General features: G+C 37.7%; 1 protein-coding gene across 4 annotated transcripts in view; it reads left to right on the forward strand.

Moving 5' to 3' along the window:
• Positions 1-16,599, forward strand: part of CNTN6 (contactin 6) — a gene marked incomplete at both ends in the record, with an annotated part of 231,904 nt that overhangs the window by 111,146 nt on the left and 104,159 nt on the right. For all 4 annotated transcript variants that reach the window (XM_082664009.1, XM_082664010.1, XM_082664012.1 and 1 more), the window contains one exon: positions 12,344-12,439. In XM_082664009.1, the coding sequence (XP_082520135.1) occupies positions 12,344-12,439 (96 nt within the window). The remainder of the gene's footprint in view (positions 1-12,343; positions 12,440-16,599) is intronic.

Genomic DNA, 16,599 nt, shown 5'->3' on the forward strand with positions numbered 1-16,599 from the left:
AACCCACAAAAAGGAAGCTCAAGGAGTAGGTTATCACAGTGGGCAACTATGGCTAAGTACAGTGGGCCCCTCTGAGAAGCTGTACAGAACACACCACACGATTGCTCCACCACAGGGCAAGGAAGCTAGGGTCCTTACCTACCAACTCCCATACCTCCTGGGTTGAGAGTCACTCCTGAGGACATTAAATCCCCAGCAGGCATACAGGGGATGTAAGTCATACTATGCTCATGGAATAAAGAAGTCCACGGAGCAGTTTCAGGCAGAGAGACCCAAGTGCTGAAGGTAGCAAATTCTCAACTGTAACTGTCCCCCAAAGTGTCAGGTGACTTCCTAGATGGGCTGAGCTACAATGGCTGCTACAATCATACCTTGAAAGAATCACACTACTTTTGGTTTTCTAAGTGACAGTCATAATGTGAGAAAATTCATGAAATCTGTTGGTATTTACATCTATTACACAGTTTTAATTAAAAAGGTCACAGAGACTTATCTAATAAGGTAAGAGGGTATGTAAAAGTTCAAAGATAGCAGTTCAGGAATTTTATGTTTTCCATATACTTGACCCTAGTATTTCTATGACCAAATATGTTATTTTTCAGTTGTTTCTGATTACTGAGTAAGTGATTGGACTGTACTTATTCTACCCTTAAAATAAATGAAATACCTAATTGAGGCAATTGGACAGTGATCTCCTTGATTAATCATTATGCTGAAGATGATAATTACAGTTTCTGCTTGTCTTGTAAAAGAGCAAACCTAGGTTGCTGGATGGATAACCTCTTTTCTATAGACACAGTTGTCTGGCATTAAACATCTCAAAAATCTCAAGTAAGAGACACAAGCAAACTTCATGGTAGGTTCAAGAGCTGAGAAGTGTATAGAGTGGTTAGGATAAGCCAAAACAATATGCAGTCTGAGATTTTAAGGGTGCGTGAACTGTAAGTAAATACAAGGAGACTGATCTGCCGAGAAGAGAATGGAGCAGATGCTCAAAGAAAAGCAGAGATGACGAAGACCATGACGACTGGAAAAATAAAAAGGAGATGGAGGGAGGGAACAGCTGTCCTTTGGCCTTCCCGTTCTCAGTCACGTTTCTGTACTTTGTTGGCATGGTTTCTCTTGAAAACTTTATACCTGCCCCCTCCTTTAGTTTAGAATGCTTTAAGTAAATTTCTGTCCCTGCCATGCAAAGAGACCCAGATCAAACAATGAACATGATTATGACTGTAGCAGAAATTAGAATGTGTTAGATCAACTGGGTCATCATTTAGGCATTATGGCATTGTGGTAAAAACTGTAGCTCCTTAGAATTTGAAGCTTAGCTCCAACAATTAATTACTAGTTCAGTGACCTTTTGGCAAGTTTTCTTAAGCTTTTGGAGTTTAGCATTTCATGTGCAAAATATGCATAATAATGGTACATACTTATTAGGTAACCATATAACTTATTGAGGACTATTTGACATAGTATTTAAACAGGTTACTTATAGCATTTCATTTGATTCTCACAATAATCCAATAACATAACTATTATAACATATGTTTATAGATTAGATTCACCCATCCATTCTTCTTTTCAGCAAACGTTTGTTGAATATCCTTTAGGTATCAGATAATAAGTATATTAAGTAACACTTAAAAGAGCTGAGAAGTAAACTTTTCAGTGTCTCACAGTTTATAAAACCAAGAGCTGAATTCAAACACAGGCTTATTTAAATCCAAAGCCCAAACATTATCTTTCAACTATGTGAACACTCTTTCCTTTTATATAAAAGAAATAAACATCCCCTCTGCTCAGGGGTTTGTCTCTCTCTCCTTGGCCATGATCTTTTATGACCAAACTTCAGAAGTGATGTGCCATAATTTCTGCCATACTGTTGGTCACACAGACCGATTCTAGTAAAATGTGGTGGGAAGGGACTAGAGGAGGAAGTGGATACCATGAGCAGGTTCACTGCGGGCCATTTTGGAGTCTGGCTACAACATCATTTTTCAGAATACATCCTAGCCTCTGCTCTCTGCAATCTTCTCTGATCCAAGAAAAATTGTTCTTATCCTCTCAATTCCTGAAGAATATATGCTGGACTCCATATGTAGTATTTTGCATTCACACATTTGCTTTAGTTATAATTATTTGTTAATTCATTAAACATGTTCAATACCTGCTTTGTGAGCACTGACCTAGTTACTGAGGGAGGACAAGGTCCCTCTTCTCTTGAAGCTTATAGTCTATTTTGCAAAAATTGAAATAAATTAAACCAATCATCATTTCTGACAGTGATTAGACCTTTGGGGGAAAAATAGACAGTGATGGGGAGCCGCTACTTTAGACTGGCCAAGAGAGGCTTCCCTAAGAAGGTAGCATGTAGGTGGAAATCTGAATGTTAGAAAGAATCCAGCGATGCAGGGATCTGGGAGGAATTTTTCAAGCAGAAGAAAGGAAAAGGCCGAGGACCATAAAGGGAAGGAAACCTATTGTGTTCTGAGAAACATGAAAATAAAATGTTCATTGTGTATGGAGTTTCCTGAACAACAGACGAAAAGAAGTGGTAAGAAGGACCATATCATACGGAGGCTTAAATAATTTAATAAGTGATTTAAAGTCGTTTTTTATTTCTCTGAGTTCATTAATCATTAATCAAACATTTATTGAGTACCTACTGTGTGCCAGCACTGTGTTATGTACTGGGAATACAAAAACAAGCCCATATACTCATTTTGTACAAGGAAGTCATACACGCAATTGCAGTTGAGTAGGGTTAATAAATAATTTCATGAATACATGAACTAATGAACAAACTCTACATTTAAGAGATTCTTATAATAAATTATAATGAAATGCAAGCAAATCACTTATCATTTTAGTGTATTAAATCAACCAATACTTCTCGAGCACCTGTCTATGAGATGCAGCTATTTAAAGGGATCCTGAGAGATTCGGCAGAATGAGGCTGAGACTGAAAGAACCAATTTCAACTTTGTCAGAAACAAGTACTATGACTCAGACCAATTTCATTTATACAAAACTCCTGTCAGCTGGCACTTTCTGCCTCTTAAAGTCTAAATAAAATCTACTCACTGTTCTGTAGGAAAATCAGTGTCCAGATTCCTGCATATCCCAGTAGACAGATATTCATTCTGACCATTGCTTCCAGCTCCAGCTTTGTCTCTGCACTACCTCTTACAGTTTTCCCTCTTTTCTTCACCCTGGTTTTGACCCAAGAGTGGATGGTACTTTTAGTTCTGTCCCCCACATAAAGCACTGCTAAATATATTCACATTGTTTTTGGTTTGTATCAAAACATTTGTGGAGGTTTGGGGGAGGAAAGGTATATTGACACAAGAACACAAACCATTTTAAGTTGAATTGTCTTTTTCTGAAAGTCCTTCAGCATTCTGTAAGTTGATTATCCTTTTGTTTCTATTTCTTCCCCCACCCCTACCACCCAACCACATCCCTGCTCATTCCTAACACAGACCACTCTGGTTCTCTCAAAAGTGTCCTGTCTCCTGATCCACCATATCCTTTGGAGCTCAAACAGTCCATTTTCTTAAATCATCCCCAAACTTCAGGCATCTACACATTATTTTTGTGGGGTCTGAAATATCCACGTACCACATACACTATTATTTATTTTTCCCAATCAAATTGCTTTGACTTTTTACTAAGTACATTTGTTTAAACGGACATACTTATCACCACTGTATCTAGAAAATTGGTGTCATTCATCATAAATAGAAGGAAAATTTAAAATGCAATGCACAGCAATTAAAATTTAAAAATATTTATTTGTATAACACTTAAGTGCACTGCCCATAGAACCAAGTATACCTATCCTGTACATTGGTAGTATCTTTCCTGTTCACTTGTCAAGGTTACTATAAGTAGTTACAAAGATGATAGAAGTGAAAGTGCTTGGGAAAAGAATGGGGGTTTTATTTAAAATAGATGCACATTCTTGCTCTGGCTTCTGCTCTCTCTCTCTCTCTCTCTCTCTCTCTCTGTTTCTCCCTCTCTGTCTCTAAATGACAATGCATGCAAAAGTCCTTATCACTGACACTCAATTTCCCTGAGGGCTGAGCTGGTGAAAGCTGCAAAGAAAATGCAGATTGTAGCTGTGACTCCAAAGACCTTGCTCAGAGTAAAACAATTTGATAGAAACAAACAAACAACAACAACAACAAAAAAAAAACCCAGTATTTAGCAACAATCATGAAGTCAACTCCTTAATTCCAGTTGTGCAAGTTCTTGCAAACTGAAGTCGGTAGGATAAAAACTCTGGTAAACTCAGAGCGTAAGTGTATGCGAGGTGTTTGAAAAAGTGCTCTCATTTCACACTCTTTGTATAAACAGGAGTAGTAACACATTTAGCCAGAGGCTCAGCTCCATTACCTTGAAAACTCCACCTTTTATATTCCACATAGGTTGCAAATTTTGAAATCAAACATTCTGATTAAACCATCACAATGAATAAAAGGGCTTATTACGTGCTCAGTCAGAAAGGACTCTGGTTGCTGTAAATGTTCACATTAATCCCTCTTATCAAGGATCCTGGAGACTTACTTCAAGGAAATCATTCCCTTTTACTCTAATGAGCATCACAAAAGTGGGTCAAAAGGGAGTTAAGAGTGGGATTGTTCCTGAAAGGGCACAGGTTCACCATATTTCCACCAAAACTAATACTCCAGCCCCCTTTGCTGATGATCTGGGACAGGAGGTAATTACAGCTGAGGCTCTGGACAAACTCCCTCAGACCTCAGGGGGGGCCAGCGGTCAGTTTGGCTTTTTTGCTACAACGTGCAGACTTTTGTACCAGGCTAGGACTTTCTTCCCCAAAAGGCAGGAAGACTTGGATAAAAAAGAAATTCTGCTTTGCCTTCTTCTTTTCCCCTTCTCCCTTTCCTCTGCTTTTTCCCTCTCCCTCTATGGAATGACCAGAGTGGTATCCTGAAGAGCTGAAAATGCTTCCAGAGTCAGAGCTAGGTAGGAGTCCCTTTCTGGCCGTCTTCTAGCTGTGTAGCCTTGGGCAAGTTACTTAACCTTTCTGAACTTTGGTATGTTTATTTATTATAAAATAGTGTCATAGTAGCTACATCTCAGGGTCACTGTGGAGATTAAATGTTATGATGTTTATAAAGTTCCAGTAACTGGGAAGTATGTCAGTAAATAAGAATTCCCTCCCCCTGTACTAGAAACCCCTTTCACTGCAACCCTCCAAGCTCTTAACTGATGCATTCAAATGTTTAACTGAAATTTATTTAAACCCCAGTGTCCTTTGGATTAGCTACTTTGGTGTTCACGATGGAATGTATTTTCTCTGTCACTCATGGCTCCTCAGCAAAATCCTCAAATGTTTATTCTGGAGAAAAGACTACCTTGCTCTCCCCCCCCCCCCCCCACACACAGCTGAGTCCACATCTTCCCACATGCTGCAGTGCATCCTTTATTCACCTGAGGACTTGACCTACTCCAGATACTCCTCTTTTTGCACTTGAGCACTATTTGCATCATTCATTAATCTCAAGGAGCACAAATAGCCCTAAGAAATCTCTTTAGAGATAATTGACTAAAAAGGTACTGGCACTATCCTCCCTGTAGAACAAGAGATGGGAAAATGAGTAGGTGCCAAAAGGCACACTCCAAGACCAAGAAGAAGCAGGGCAGCCTAGGATTTTTCTGGCTACTCACATACCAGGCCAAGAGGTTACGTCTGCCTCCAGCTGGGCTGTGTAGCTTTCTGGGCAGAGAGGTTCAATGACCCTCCATGTAATAACTCCTGTCAAGTTGGCGAAACATTCTCTGTAGTAAAATGAAATGTGATGTGGCAGTGCTTGGAATAAAATTTGACTTTAGGCCTTTTTTTTTTTTCATTTATTCACTGAGCATTTGGGCTGGCCACTGGGTGAGCAGAAAAGGGAGTTCCATAAACAGACTTCAAGAAAATATGTTTTGTTACATCATCAGACTGAGATGAAAATAGAAAATGAAACCTATTTAAAAATTCTAAACAACCTCCTTTTGGTGATATGTAGGTAGATCATTAATAATACAAAGTCCCCAACATTATTATTTAGTACTTAACATCTTCTAAACATTTAAAAGACATTATATGATTATTCCTCTAAGACAGGTGCTCTTGGTAGCTTCATTTTAATTAATTAGGCCGCGAGGCTTGCGGGATCTTAGTTCCCCGACCAGGGATTGAACCCAGCCTATGGTAGTGAAAGCGTGGAGTCCTAACCACTGGACCACCAGGGAATTCCCTGTAGCTTCATTTTAAAGAGCCAAAAACTGAGATAGAGAATATTTAATCTGCCCTGTATCGACAGCTAGCACGGTGAGGCTAACATTTGAACCTACACAGTCTGATCCTAAACCTGTGTTCTTAATCGTTCTGATCATTGGTCACAGTCTGATCATTCTATCACTAATAACCTCGTCGGGAATTCATTAGTGGGTTGTTTAATCTTTACATGCCTACTTAAACTGCTTCTTTTCTTTCCAGAAACACTGAAGATCTGAACTCTTCAGTCCTCTCACATCCAGTCTATCCTATGCTATCAAAGTTGCATCACGCCATCCTTCACTTCTGCTTCTCTCATTTAGTTTTAACTATAGGGAATATGCAAACTTAATAAGCAAGACAGAGGACAGGTCATGCCTAAAACTTGTATCTTTTTTTTAAGTCATAGCTGACACTGTTCTTACCACCATTAATCAGACAAATGAGTCCATTTATAGAATTTCAAATCCAGTCTTACATGTATATTATAATAGACCAATTATTTCATATTTGTTTACTTGTGTTTATTAAATGCTTTTCACTCTGAAAACCTTGATGCTGGGCTGATAGAAAAAACCTACCCCCCCCCCCCCGACTATTATCCTATATATATTTTCTTAAACACCATAAGAAAATGGTTTTCAGTGGATTCATTATTCTCAGGAAACCAAGAAACGACTCACTTCTCTCCATTTATTTATGAATTTTTATAAAAATACTTTTATACCACAAAAGGAGGAATTTTAACTTGGATTGTAAATGGATTTGACACCAGAATCTCTTAAAATATCTCTTTACTTCCTGCTTGCATATTACCATTCCAAATTTATGCCCAGTATCAAGACTTAGCTATTGCCTCTTTTACAGAATTTGACAATATCACTGTGCTTTATTAGGTTATGTCATGTTATGTTACTGAGTTGTGCTAGGAAACACAGTAACATCACAAACTCTGTAACTGAGTATATCGCATCTTGAAAATGATGGTGGAAAATGAAACTGGTCTAAGTAGAGATATTTTTGTATGCCACTTAATAAAGATCTGGGAAAATTAATTACAGTACGAAGAACTTCAGCTTATTCAAAACCACCAGGAAACAGGAAATAGTGACATGAACAATTTTGGTATTCTCCATGAGTGGTCCTCTTCCAAGGGGAAAATTAATGGAGATATGAAATCAGAATTACCTTACCTTGTCTTAAGATTCAAAAAGAGTACTTTGATTGCAAAAGTTGCATATACTATATCTGGGAATTCTGCAAGACTAATGCAGAACTAGAGAATTATTCTTGGTATCTTTCACCATTTCCCTTTCACTGGGCAAGAGTATCAGCTTCTCCTCCTCCAACAAGATATTTTTGCCATAGGTGAAAACAAAACACGTACCTCCAACGTGAGAACTGCATCACAAAGGTGAACACACACACATGCTCCTCGGTCTTGTTTACTCCAGCACCACATCTCAATGCTGAGACTTCTTCAGAAGGATTTGCAAAGGGGGGAAACAAAATTTGATTGGTGGAAAGCCAGGAGCAGGGTAAAAGAAATCTTAGAGCTGAAAATCAGATTTAATGTCCTCAAAGTAACACATAATTGAAGTTGCTTTTGAGGTGTGGAAAGAGAGAAAACGAGCACTGTCTCTGGTCTGAGGGCAGATCATATGGCCTGTGTCTAGGGTCAGACTCTAGTTAGAGAGGCAGTTAAGCCTTGGGTGAAGCTCTAGCTAGAGAGGCAGTTAAGCCTGGTGGTTAAGCAAATGCCCTCTAGAGACATGATATATGGAATTGAATTTTATTTCCTTTTCCTATAAGCAGTGTGAACTAGGGCAGATGCATCAATTTCTGAGTTGGTAGTAGGAGCTGGAGGGAGGTGAACTTTTTTGCAGAGGAAAATGGGAAGATTTTGATTTCCCTTGCTCTTCAAAGAGAGGGCTGTAGTGGGAAAATTGGAGAAGAGAGAGAGAGAACAGACGTAAGCAAAAGAACTTTTAAGAATCAAATACCTAATATTTGATTTTAAGGTGTTTGGGTCACATCTTACTAAATCAATAAGCTTGACAATAGCAGCACAAAGTATGATAATGGTGGTGCTTCAAGTGTGAGTGTGTGTGTGTTGAGGGGGTATATCTATGTATGAAGGTCAAGATAAGGGGCTAAGTTCCTTGTTTGCAGGGACACAAGAGTGGAGGTAAATCAAGAACCACATCTGAAGGGAAAAAAAAACAAGGATTCAGAGGAGTAGGATATTAGAAAGGGAGCTATTTCTAACACCTAGCAATACAGCACTCCCCACCCCAACCCAGCAATCTGCAGAACCCTGTGGAAAGGCATGAGCTTTTGTGTTTGTTTGTTTGAAAACGGAATGGCAGTTTATGCCATTTTATACGCTGTAAGTGGCAGGGAGACCTCAGTCAACATCTGGAAAGCAGAATAACCTGGTGTTTGAGAATGTGAGCCCTGGAACCAGACTATCTCCTTTTCAGTTCTGTCTTGATGAATAGAAACCGTACGGTCTTCAGTAAGTTGCTAATCCTATTTGAACCTCAGTATCCTCCTCTGTGAAATGAATGTGACGTTGGTAACTATATTCCAGGATCATCATGAAGATTCAATGAAACTGCTTCACTGAGTGTCTGGCACTTAGTAGTTATTCTTGATATATGAAAGAAAGAAAGAAAAATAAAGAAGATTTAAAACACTAAAACAAAATAATTCATGCACAGCAAATAGAGAAAGATCCAATTAATAGTATTATTTTTACTTTGGCCAACTCAACTACACTATGTCCTGCTTGAAGCATGGACCTTTCCCTGGTGAATATTTTTTCCTATCCCTATCTTTTCAGGTGCTGTTCTCTTGGTCGGGATCAATAAACTCTGGGTACCCACAGCCTTCCTCCGAGTTTATGAGAGTTGGCAAACCACTAGCCTCCTTCTGTGACAGGGGCTGGCACCGCCAAGCACATCCTCTGATTGTGATCCTCAGGCCTTGGCAGCAAATACACAGTTTTCTCGCTTTAATTGGGCTGAGATTCATTCCTACAAGTGGTGTCTGCAAAGATGTATTCTCTTTACAATTAGGCGTTGCAATACTTAGCATTGCTTGGACTTAATTTTAAATACATTTTGGTGACCCTTTTCCCTCCACTGCACCTTGGTTGCTCCAGGAGAGAGCAAATGGCCCAGTAATTCTTTAAAGCTCATTTTATGAGCCATTCTCAGGCACTTCCTGCTGGCCTTTGGAACAGAGCCTTGTTTGTGAATGCATTTTTGCTTATGCTCCTGCCAAATGCTTCCACCAAAACCAGCAATAAAACCACAGGATCCAATAAGCCCTGGTCATCAGAATGGCTTAATGAGAGCAACCTCGACGACTGGGGTCTTTAATAGCAACCAGCACGGCAGGACTTGTACATTGGGCACAAGGACATCCTGGGCAGGTCACCTTTCTGGTTTATGGGAATTTCTCCAAATATTATAGAATTTGAGACTCAGGGAACGACTCATACTAAGCTATTTTTCTCTTAAGCAAAAAATGGATAGGACAAAAATAGGAAAAGGTGGTTCTCTCTGGCCTCTCCTTAAAGAAGAATAAATCTGGAGTTTTTAAAGGTCTTACAGAGCGAAGAAAATTTCACTGAATGCATGTATGGCTACCTTCAGTGAACCTTGCTTCAAAATAATCTGAATTATGTTTCTGGTTAGCAGAAAGGTACTTGAAATACAGGTTGGATACTTAAAACAGATCTTGTTCAAAGTACATTCACATGAAATGGTACTTAAATTCACTTAATTTAGATAAAGCAAAACTAGATCATGTCTATGATCTGTGTGCTATTAAACAGTTTTAAAATCTGAATTATTAATTAAAACCTGTGAACTAGTATTATTTTCAAATGACTGTGTTTTGATTGCTAACAGAGCTTGGGTGACCTTTGAGACAGGTTGATTTCCTTTCATGTCAGCTAATAGAAACCCCACTGTAATCATAAGGCATGGAGAAATTATGTTACAAGTGGATACTATTTAAGTGGAAGTGAACACAGAATATATTAAAGTACCCATAGTCTTATCAACAGTGTGTTATAATGACTTCTGATTATCACTGAAAACACGATTGATGTTACTGTGAGCATGGAACACTGACAATGTGACACACGGAATTTATTTGAAAGCTTGTTAATTTCATACACTCATTCAATTTCTCACTACTCCTTTGTGACAGTTTTTGTTTTCGTGACCATTAAAATGTCATGACAATTTAATGGGAACTTTCAATGATAATAGTAAGGAAAAAACCCCCTTAAAATCCTCACCTGTTATTACTGCTCGAAATAGAAACAATCAATATATTGATTTTTGGTTTTAAATTCAGTTTGTTAGCCTGATTCTTAATGAGTCACGTGTAAAATGATGCAAACCCAAGTCAGGGCAATAATTCACATCAATGGTACCAACATATGTAGGCTGATTTAGTCTTTCTATGGCCAAAGAAGAAAGAGGGAATATTTGTTTAAAAATCCTCTAGAAGAAATGTAATGTACAAGGCACTCTAGATCCTAATCAGATGTAAGGCTAATGACTGCTGAAGAGGAAGGGGAAGAGATTTAGGTGGGAAGAAGCCAAGTCCATCTTGGGCAAATATTTTCATTATTAAAAGTAGAGCATATATAAGAGTTATTAAACTTATAATACTCCTGCCCCCCAAAATACCTCAAACAAGATAGAAATTTACCAATATCTAATATAATAATGCAAAGTAGGTGGTCAAGATCAGCTGTGCTTCTGCTCCATGCAGTCACTCAAGCACCCAGGCTAGTGGTCTTTTACCTTCAATATTTTCATGTCATTGGCCATCTAGATGGTAGTGATATTGGGTGGGTAGGTGGAGAACATTAAATTTTTTAGATATTTCCTCTCAAACGTAATAGGTGTACGTTTCACAATATGTGAGAAGTTTCTGCTTACTCTATTTGCTGCAAAGATGTTTGGGAAATGTATCTTTTGGTTAGAAAAGTGTAGTATTTGTTCTATAAATCTATTACTATGGAAGAAGGGAGAGTAGATTTTGGTAGACAACTAGCAGTCTGTACCTCATGACACTTATCGCAATGTGTATATTTTATACACACACACACACACACACACACACACACACACGTTTTTTAATTGGCCTTCTACTTTTCCTTTTAGTAAGCACAATAAGGGCAAGGTACAAGTCTGCTTTATTTACCAATATATCTTCTGCCCTTAAATACCCTTCCTATCTTTTAGTAGGGGTTTAATACAAAATTTTTAAATCACTGAATGACTGATTGAATGAATGAATGAATAAAAGGGATTTTACAGATGAAGAAACTAAGGTTCAGACATTAGCCTTTCCTGGAGGCCGGGTGACCATTTCTAGGAATGTTGAATGATTTCCAGCTCAGATGGATAGGTTATCAAGATAGCTAGTAAGCTGTCTTCCAGCACTGAATATCTATGATTCTTTGGTGTTGTAGGAAATTACAACACTTCATAAAAGACCGTGAAGCTGCTTTGTGAAGGAGTAAATCAACAGAAATTAGAAAATATACCTTTCTTCTCATTGGTTCAATCACATAAAACTCTGTCCCTCACAACATTCCATGCTAATTTCTCACAGACTTCATCCCCACATCAAAACAGTTACCATTAAGCTTAGATGCTAGAAGACTGCAGCACACTTGCCACATACCTTTTTTAAATCACACCTTCCTTGGCAAGGAAAAGTAAATACGTGCTGGGTTTAAAAGATTTCCTATCGGGCTACAGGCTGCCTGGGAGAATAAAAGTAAACAAAAAGTGAGTTTTGTTAACAAATGTCTTTATCATATACTTTGTTTAACTGCATTAAAATAAAAGAAGGAAAGACGAAATTCTGAGAAATATAACCAGGGTACAGCAATTGACCATCAACTAAAACTTCTGGTCAGACAAGTGTGAGTGTTCATTACTGTTAACAGTAAGTTTTTCTTCTAAAAATTTTTCTCGGCAAAATAACGAGTTCTAAACTTGCTTTTCTTTGTTTTTCAAGATATTGAAGACTTTGAAACCAAAACAAGAAGCACAGTGTCCGTCCGAGAAGGTCAAGGTGTGGTGCTTCTCTGTGGTCCACCGCCACACTTTGGAGGTATGGTGGGGCTATTTTGAGGCACACAATTCAGGCGGCCACTCAGGGAACAAAATAGGCACTTCAGTTCGTAGAGCCAATGGTAGACCTTCATCAAATTTAAGGGACCAGGAAGGTTCAGACTCATCTTGCTGCATCCCAACAGTCCTAATCCAAATCTTTTCTTTTAAAGATATTTATTCAATCAGCCACTCAACAGGTATGCCCTTAAGGAGACGCAGGATGGCTCTGTACACACGTGTGAGAAACGGGGCTTTGCAGTGAAACAACCACAGCTGTTAATCTGCTGCCTGTCATCCTGCATGACAAAGGGCAATTTGTTTAACCTTTTTAGGCTTAGTTTCCTCACCTGTAAAGTGGAGACACTAATACCTATATTATAGTACTGTTGTGAATGTTAAATGAATGTAAATCAATTAGTTTAATGGCTAGTGTTTTATTTAAAAAAGAAAGCTAAGATTGTAATTTTATTTTTATTATCGGGCTCTATGGAGAAGCGAATGCCAACACTCATTCTGGTGACCTCACCTTAATTATTGGAAGAGGAAAGTTACCCCCTAATTGGAAGCAAATGTTGGATGGCTCTGAATCAGAATATCTCGTAGCAATGGTGAAAATCAAGCAATAAATGCCACTCTTTACTTTGGAAGCATCTGGATTAGCCAGTGAATTAACCTGTTGCCAGGGATCTAAACCACCCACTGATCTGGCAAGCCCTTGGGGCTACATTTTCTCAAATTCTGTATGGTTTGGTACAATTTGGTAGATTCTCAACTAACTGTGATCCTGCGAGGATTCAGTGTAAAAATATCCATAAAGTCATTTCATTTAGTATAATCCGATACCATACTGACTATATTGTAGTTAGCTTAATAACAATAGCAAGTGCTTACATAGTACACACCTAAATACTTTACATGTATTAACTTTTTAACTCTGTACAACAACTACTACTCGAGGGAGATACTATAATGATTATTATTTTACAGATGAGAACACTAAGGTACAGAGAGGTTAAGTACTTGGTCCAATGTCATGCAGCTGGTAGGCAGTGAAGCCAAGCTTCAAATCCAGGCAAACTGGGTCCCAGACCCTGGGCAGCTCTTTACCACCACTGCCTCTGTTATAGTTGATCTCCACTTTGGAATGGGAGGCGTTTTGGAAACACACAGACAAATATTTAAAAATAAAATGAAAGCAACTTTTCTTCTAATATTAAACCAAATCTTTTTTATGATCCTTTAAAAAGTTGAAAATATTTTTACCATTACTTTCATTTTTATACAACCTTGTGAAATGCTGACATAAAGAGAAAGAAAAAAAAATGAACTGGAAGTTAACAATACTTTTATTCAATATTATTACAGACTGGTATGTCACTATGCTCACCTGAAATATTAGGGAAGAGTTACAAAACTTTCAATGCTGAGATAAAATAAAAGCACACAAAAATGTGATTTTTTTTGATGTTTGTTTTTTAATAATAGGAAAATTATTTTCCAGTACCATAATCTAAGATGACAAGACATGCAAATCATGTTCGTTTGTGCTGTCAGTCTGTGTCATTTTATACTCTGAGATTGGTCAAAGAGACTTGACAGAATAGAAGATTATTTTTACATTTGTTTACTCTAAATAAGAATAACAGACATGCAGAATACTTCTAAATGAGTGTCATATATTTTAAAAAGGCCATCAACTAGGAGAAGCTTTCCCTTGTCACCTTGCCACCTACCAATGAAGAAGTATATGTTGATCTTTTAAAGCGTATAAGTCCTTCATTATAACAGTGTCTTTCTGCTTAATGCCATAAGACTAAATAACAGATATACAAAACCTGCCTTAAATTAAGATCGTCATAACTGAATAATGCATCCCTGTTGCATGCAAATTATGACAAACTTGCCTGATAACAAATTCGATTATGTAATATGAAATATTTTAGCAGGATTCCAAAGGTATTTGTCAATACTGACTTCATCTAGGTATTACAAGAATTTCCTTCCTGAGAGTCATGGCTTCCTCATCTCTACAAAGGAAGGAATGCTGGAATACTGTTCTTTTGTTGTTTATTGCTCTCTCAGATCAAAACTGAAGGGAATATTAACAGATACCTTTTGCTTCAATTATACAAATAGTCATTCATTCATTGAAGTATTAATAAAGTAATTAATTCATTAAATTAATTCAATAAAGTATTAATAACAGTAATAAGAGCTACCAGTTGTTGAGTTGTTACCATCAGCAAGCACTATAAGACCTTCCATTTATTTTCTCATTCCCACTATTCCAATATTTTTTTAATTTTTATTTTATTTATTTATTTATCTATTTAACATCTTTATTGGAGTATAATTGCTTTACAATGGTGTGTTAGTTTCTGCTTTATACCAAAGTGAATCAGCTATACATATACGTTAATAATAATAATTTTAAAATGAGGAAATTGAGACTCAGACTAAGTAAATCGGTTTTCAGTTAGTAAATAAAGGCAAGATTCCAACCCAGGACTTTCTGACTTCAAAAAATGCCTACAGATAGAAGACTCTATAGTTAATTCTTAAACCTCAAGTTGTTTATTAGTTTCAAGAATCTTACACCTTCAGGTCTGCTAAGAGCCCTGAGAGTGTCTTTAACTGGTTCATTAAAACAATTCTTTATTCTTCTTTTTCCTGCCTCACCTTCTTGTGAAGGTGAATTGTACCAGGAAAGACCTCAAGAAAGAAGAGAAATATATTCATCAGATAACCTTTAAATTGGATTAATGGACAGCTGGTTTAAAGTGGGCTGACTCTAGAGACAGACATGGTCTATCTTTGTCTGTCTTTGTAATTTGTCCTTAGATTTCGTGTGTATCTATGATCAGTGTCATAACCAGATGACTTCTTTTCTGGAGAGTCTGAGGAAGAACCCACTTCTAAGCTCATTCAGGCAATTGCCTGAATTCAGCTCCGTACGTTGTAGGTCTGAGATCCCCGTTTCCTTTTCAGCCAGCTGTCAAGAGCACTCTCATCTTCTAGAAGCTGCCCACACTGCTTGCCACATGCCTCTCCGTTTTCAGAACCTCCTTTGCATCAGTTCCCTCTAATACTTCAAATCTCTCTAGCCAAGAAGCATCCCATCCCAGTAAGGGCTCACCTGAACAGGTCAGCTCCACTAAAGATAAAGTCACTTTTTCCAAGTCAACTGTGCCATCTAATCTAACGTAATCATGAAAGTGACATCTCACCATATTCATTAATCCCATCATACTCAGATGGTGGGCAGGGGTCAATGGCAGTTATTTTAGAATTTTGTCAACCATAATACACTTTCCAAAAATTTTGCCTTCACTTATTTCCATCTCTCTAAAGGCTCCATATTTACTTGCACACTTGGCAGTCACAAAAACATGCCTTCGAAATATACTAATTTGGGCAGATGAGGTTAGCAGGGCAGGATAGAGCAAATGTTGGCATGGCCAAATTACTTTTACATCCGGTGTGTGAAAAGCAAAGATACACTGTAGATATCAATAAAGCTTCTCATAAAGAAAAGTGCTACAGATTCCATAGCGATAGAAGACCATTAGGGCTGAAATTTTTACATCATTTTTTGGACAATTTGGTTATGTTGCCTTTCTCTATGTACCTGGTCAGCAGCAGTGAATCCCTCAAGTTGCTCAGTAACAAGGGAGAAATCATATTAAACGTTATATTATCAGAACATCCTGAATTCTTTGTGCTTTCTCTCTAGTGTATTCACAAAAAACTTGCAAATTCTTTTCTTAACAAGGCCTATCAAATACATTTCAGTGTGTTTTATAATATTAAAAAAAAAAAAAAACACCTACAGGAGACTAGGAAAAATTATCAACTAGGCTGAATCCTATAAATTTACCCAGCAAAGAATAGCTCCAGGAACAAAACAAAAGAAAAAATGTGTGTAAACAGATTTCCCACAGAAATGATTGGTCACAACTCAATGAAATAAAGTAACTGGCATAAACCAAACTGAACAGGTGCTGTTATATGGACATCCCTTTCTTTCAAAAAACCAAAGGAGATCTGAATCCAGAGTAGGCATTCTTGTGGATGCTTCCTACACAATTTTTAGGGCAACCACAACTGCAGATGTGCTACTCATCTCGGAAGGGGCGATTTATAGATAAAGGTTATTCT

Source organism: Grampus griseus, assembly GCF_964374135.1.
Source record: "Grampus griseus genome assembly, chromosome: 10".
Taxonomy (NCBI): domain Eukaryota; kingdom Metazoa; phylum Chordata; class Mammalia; order Artiodactyla; family Delphinidae; genus Grampus; species Grampus griseus.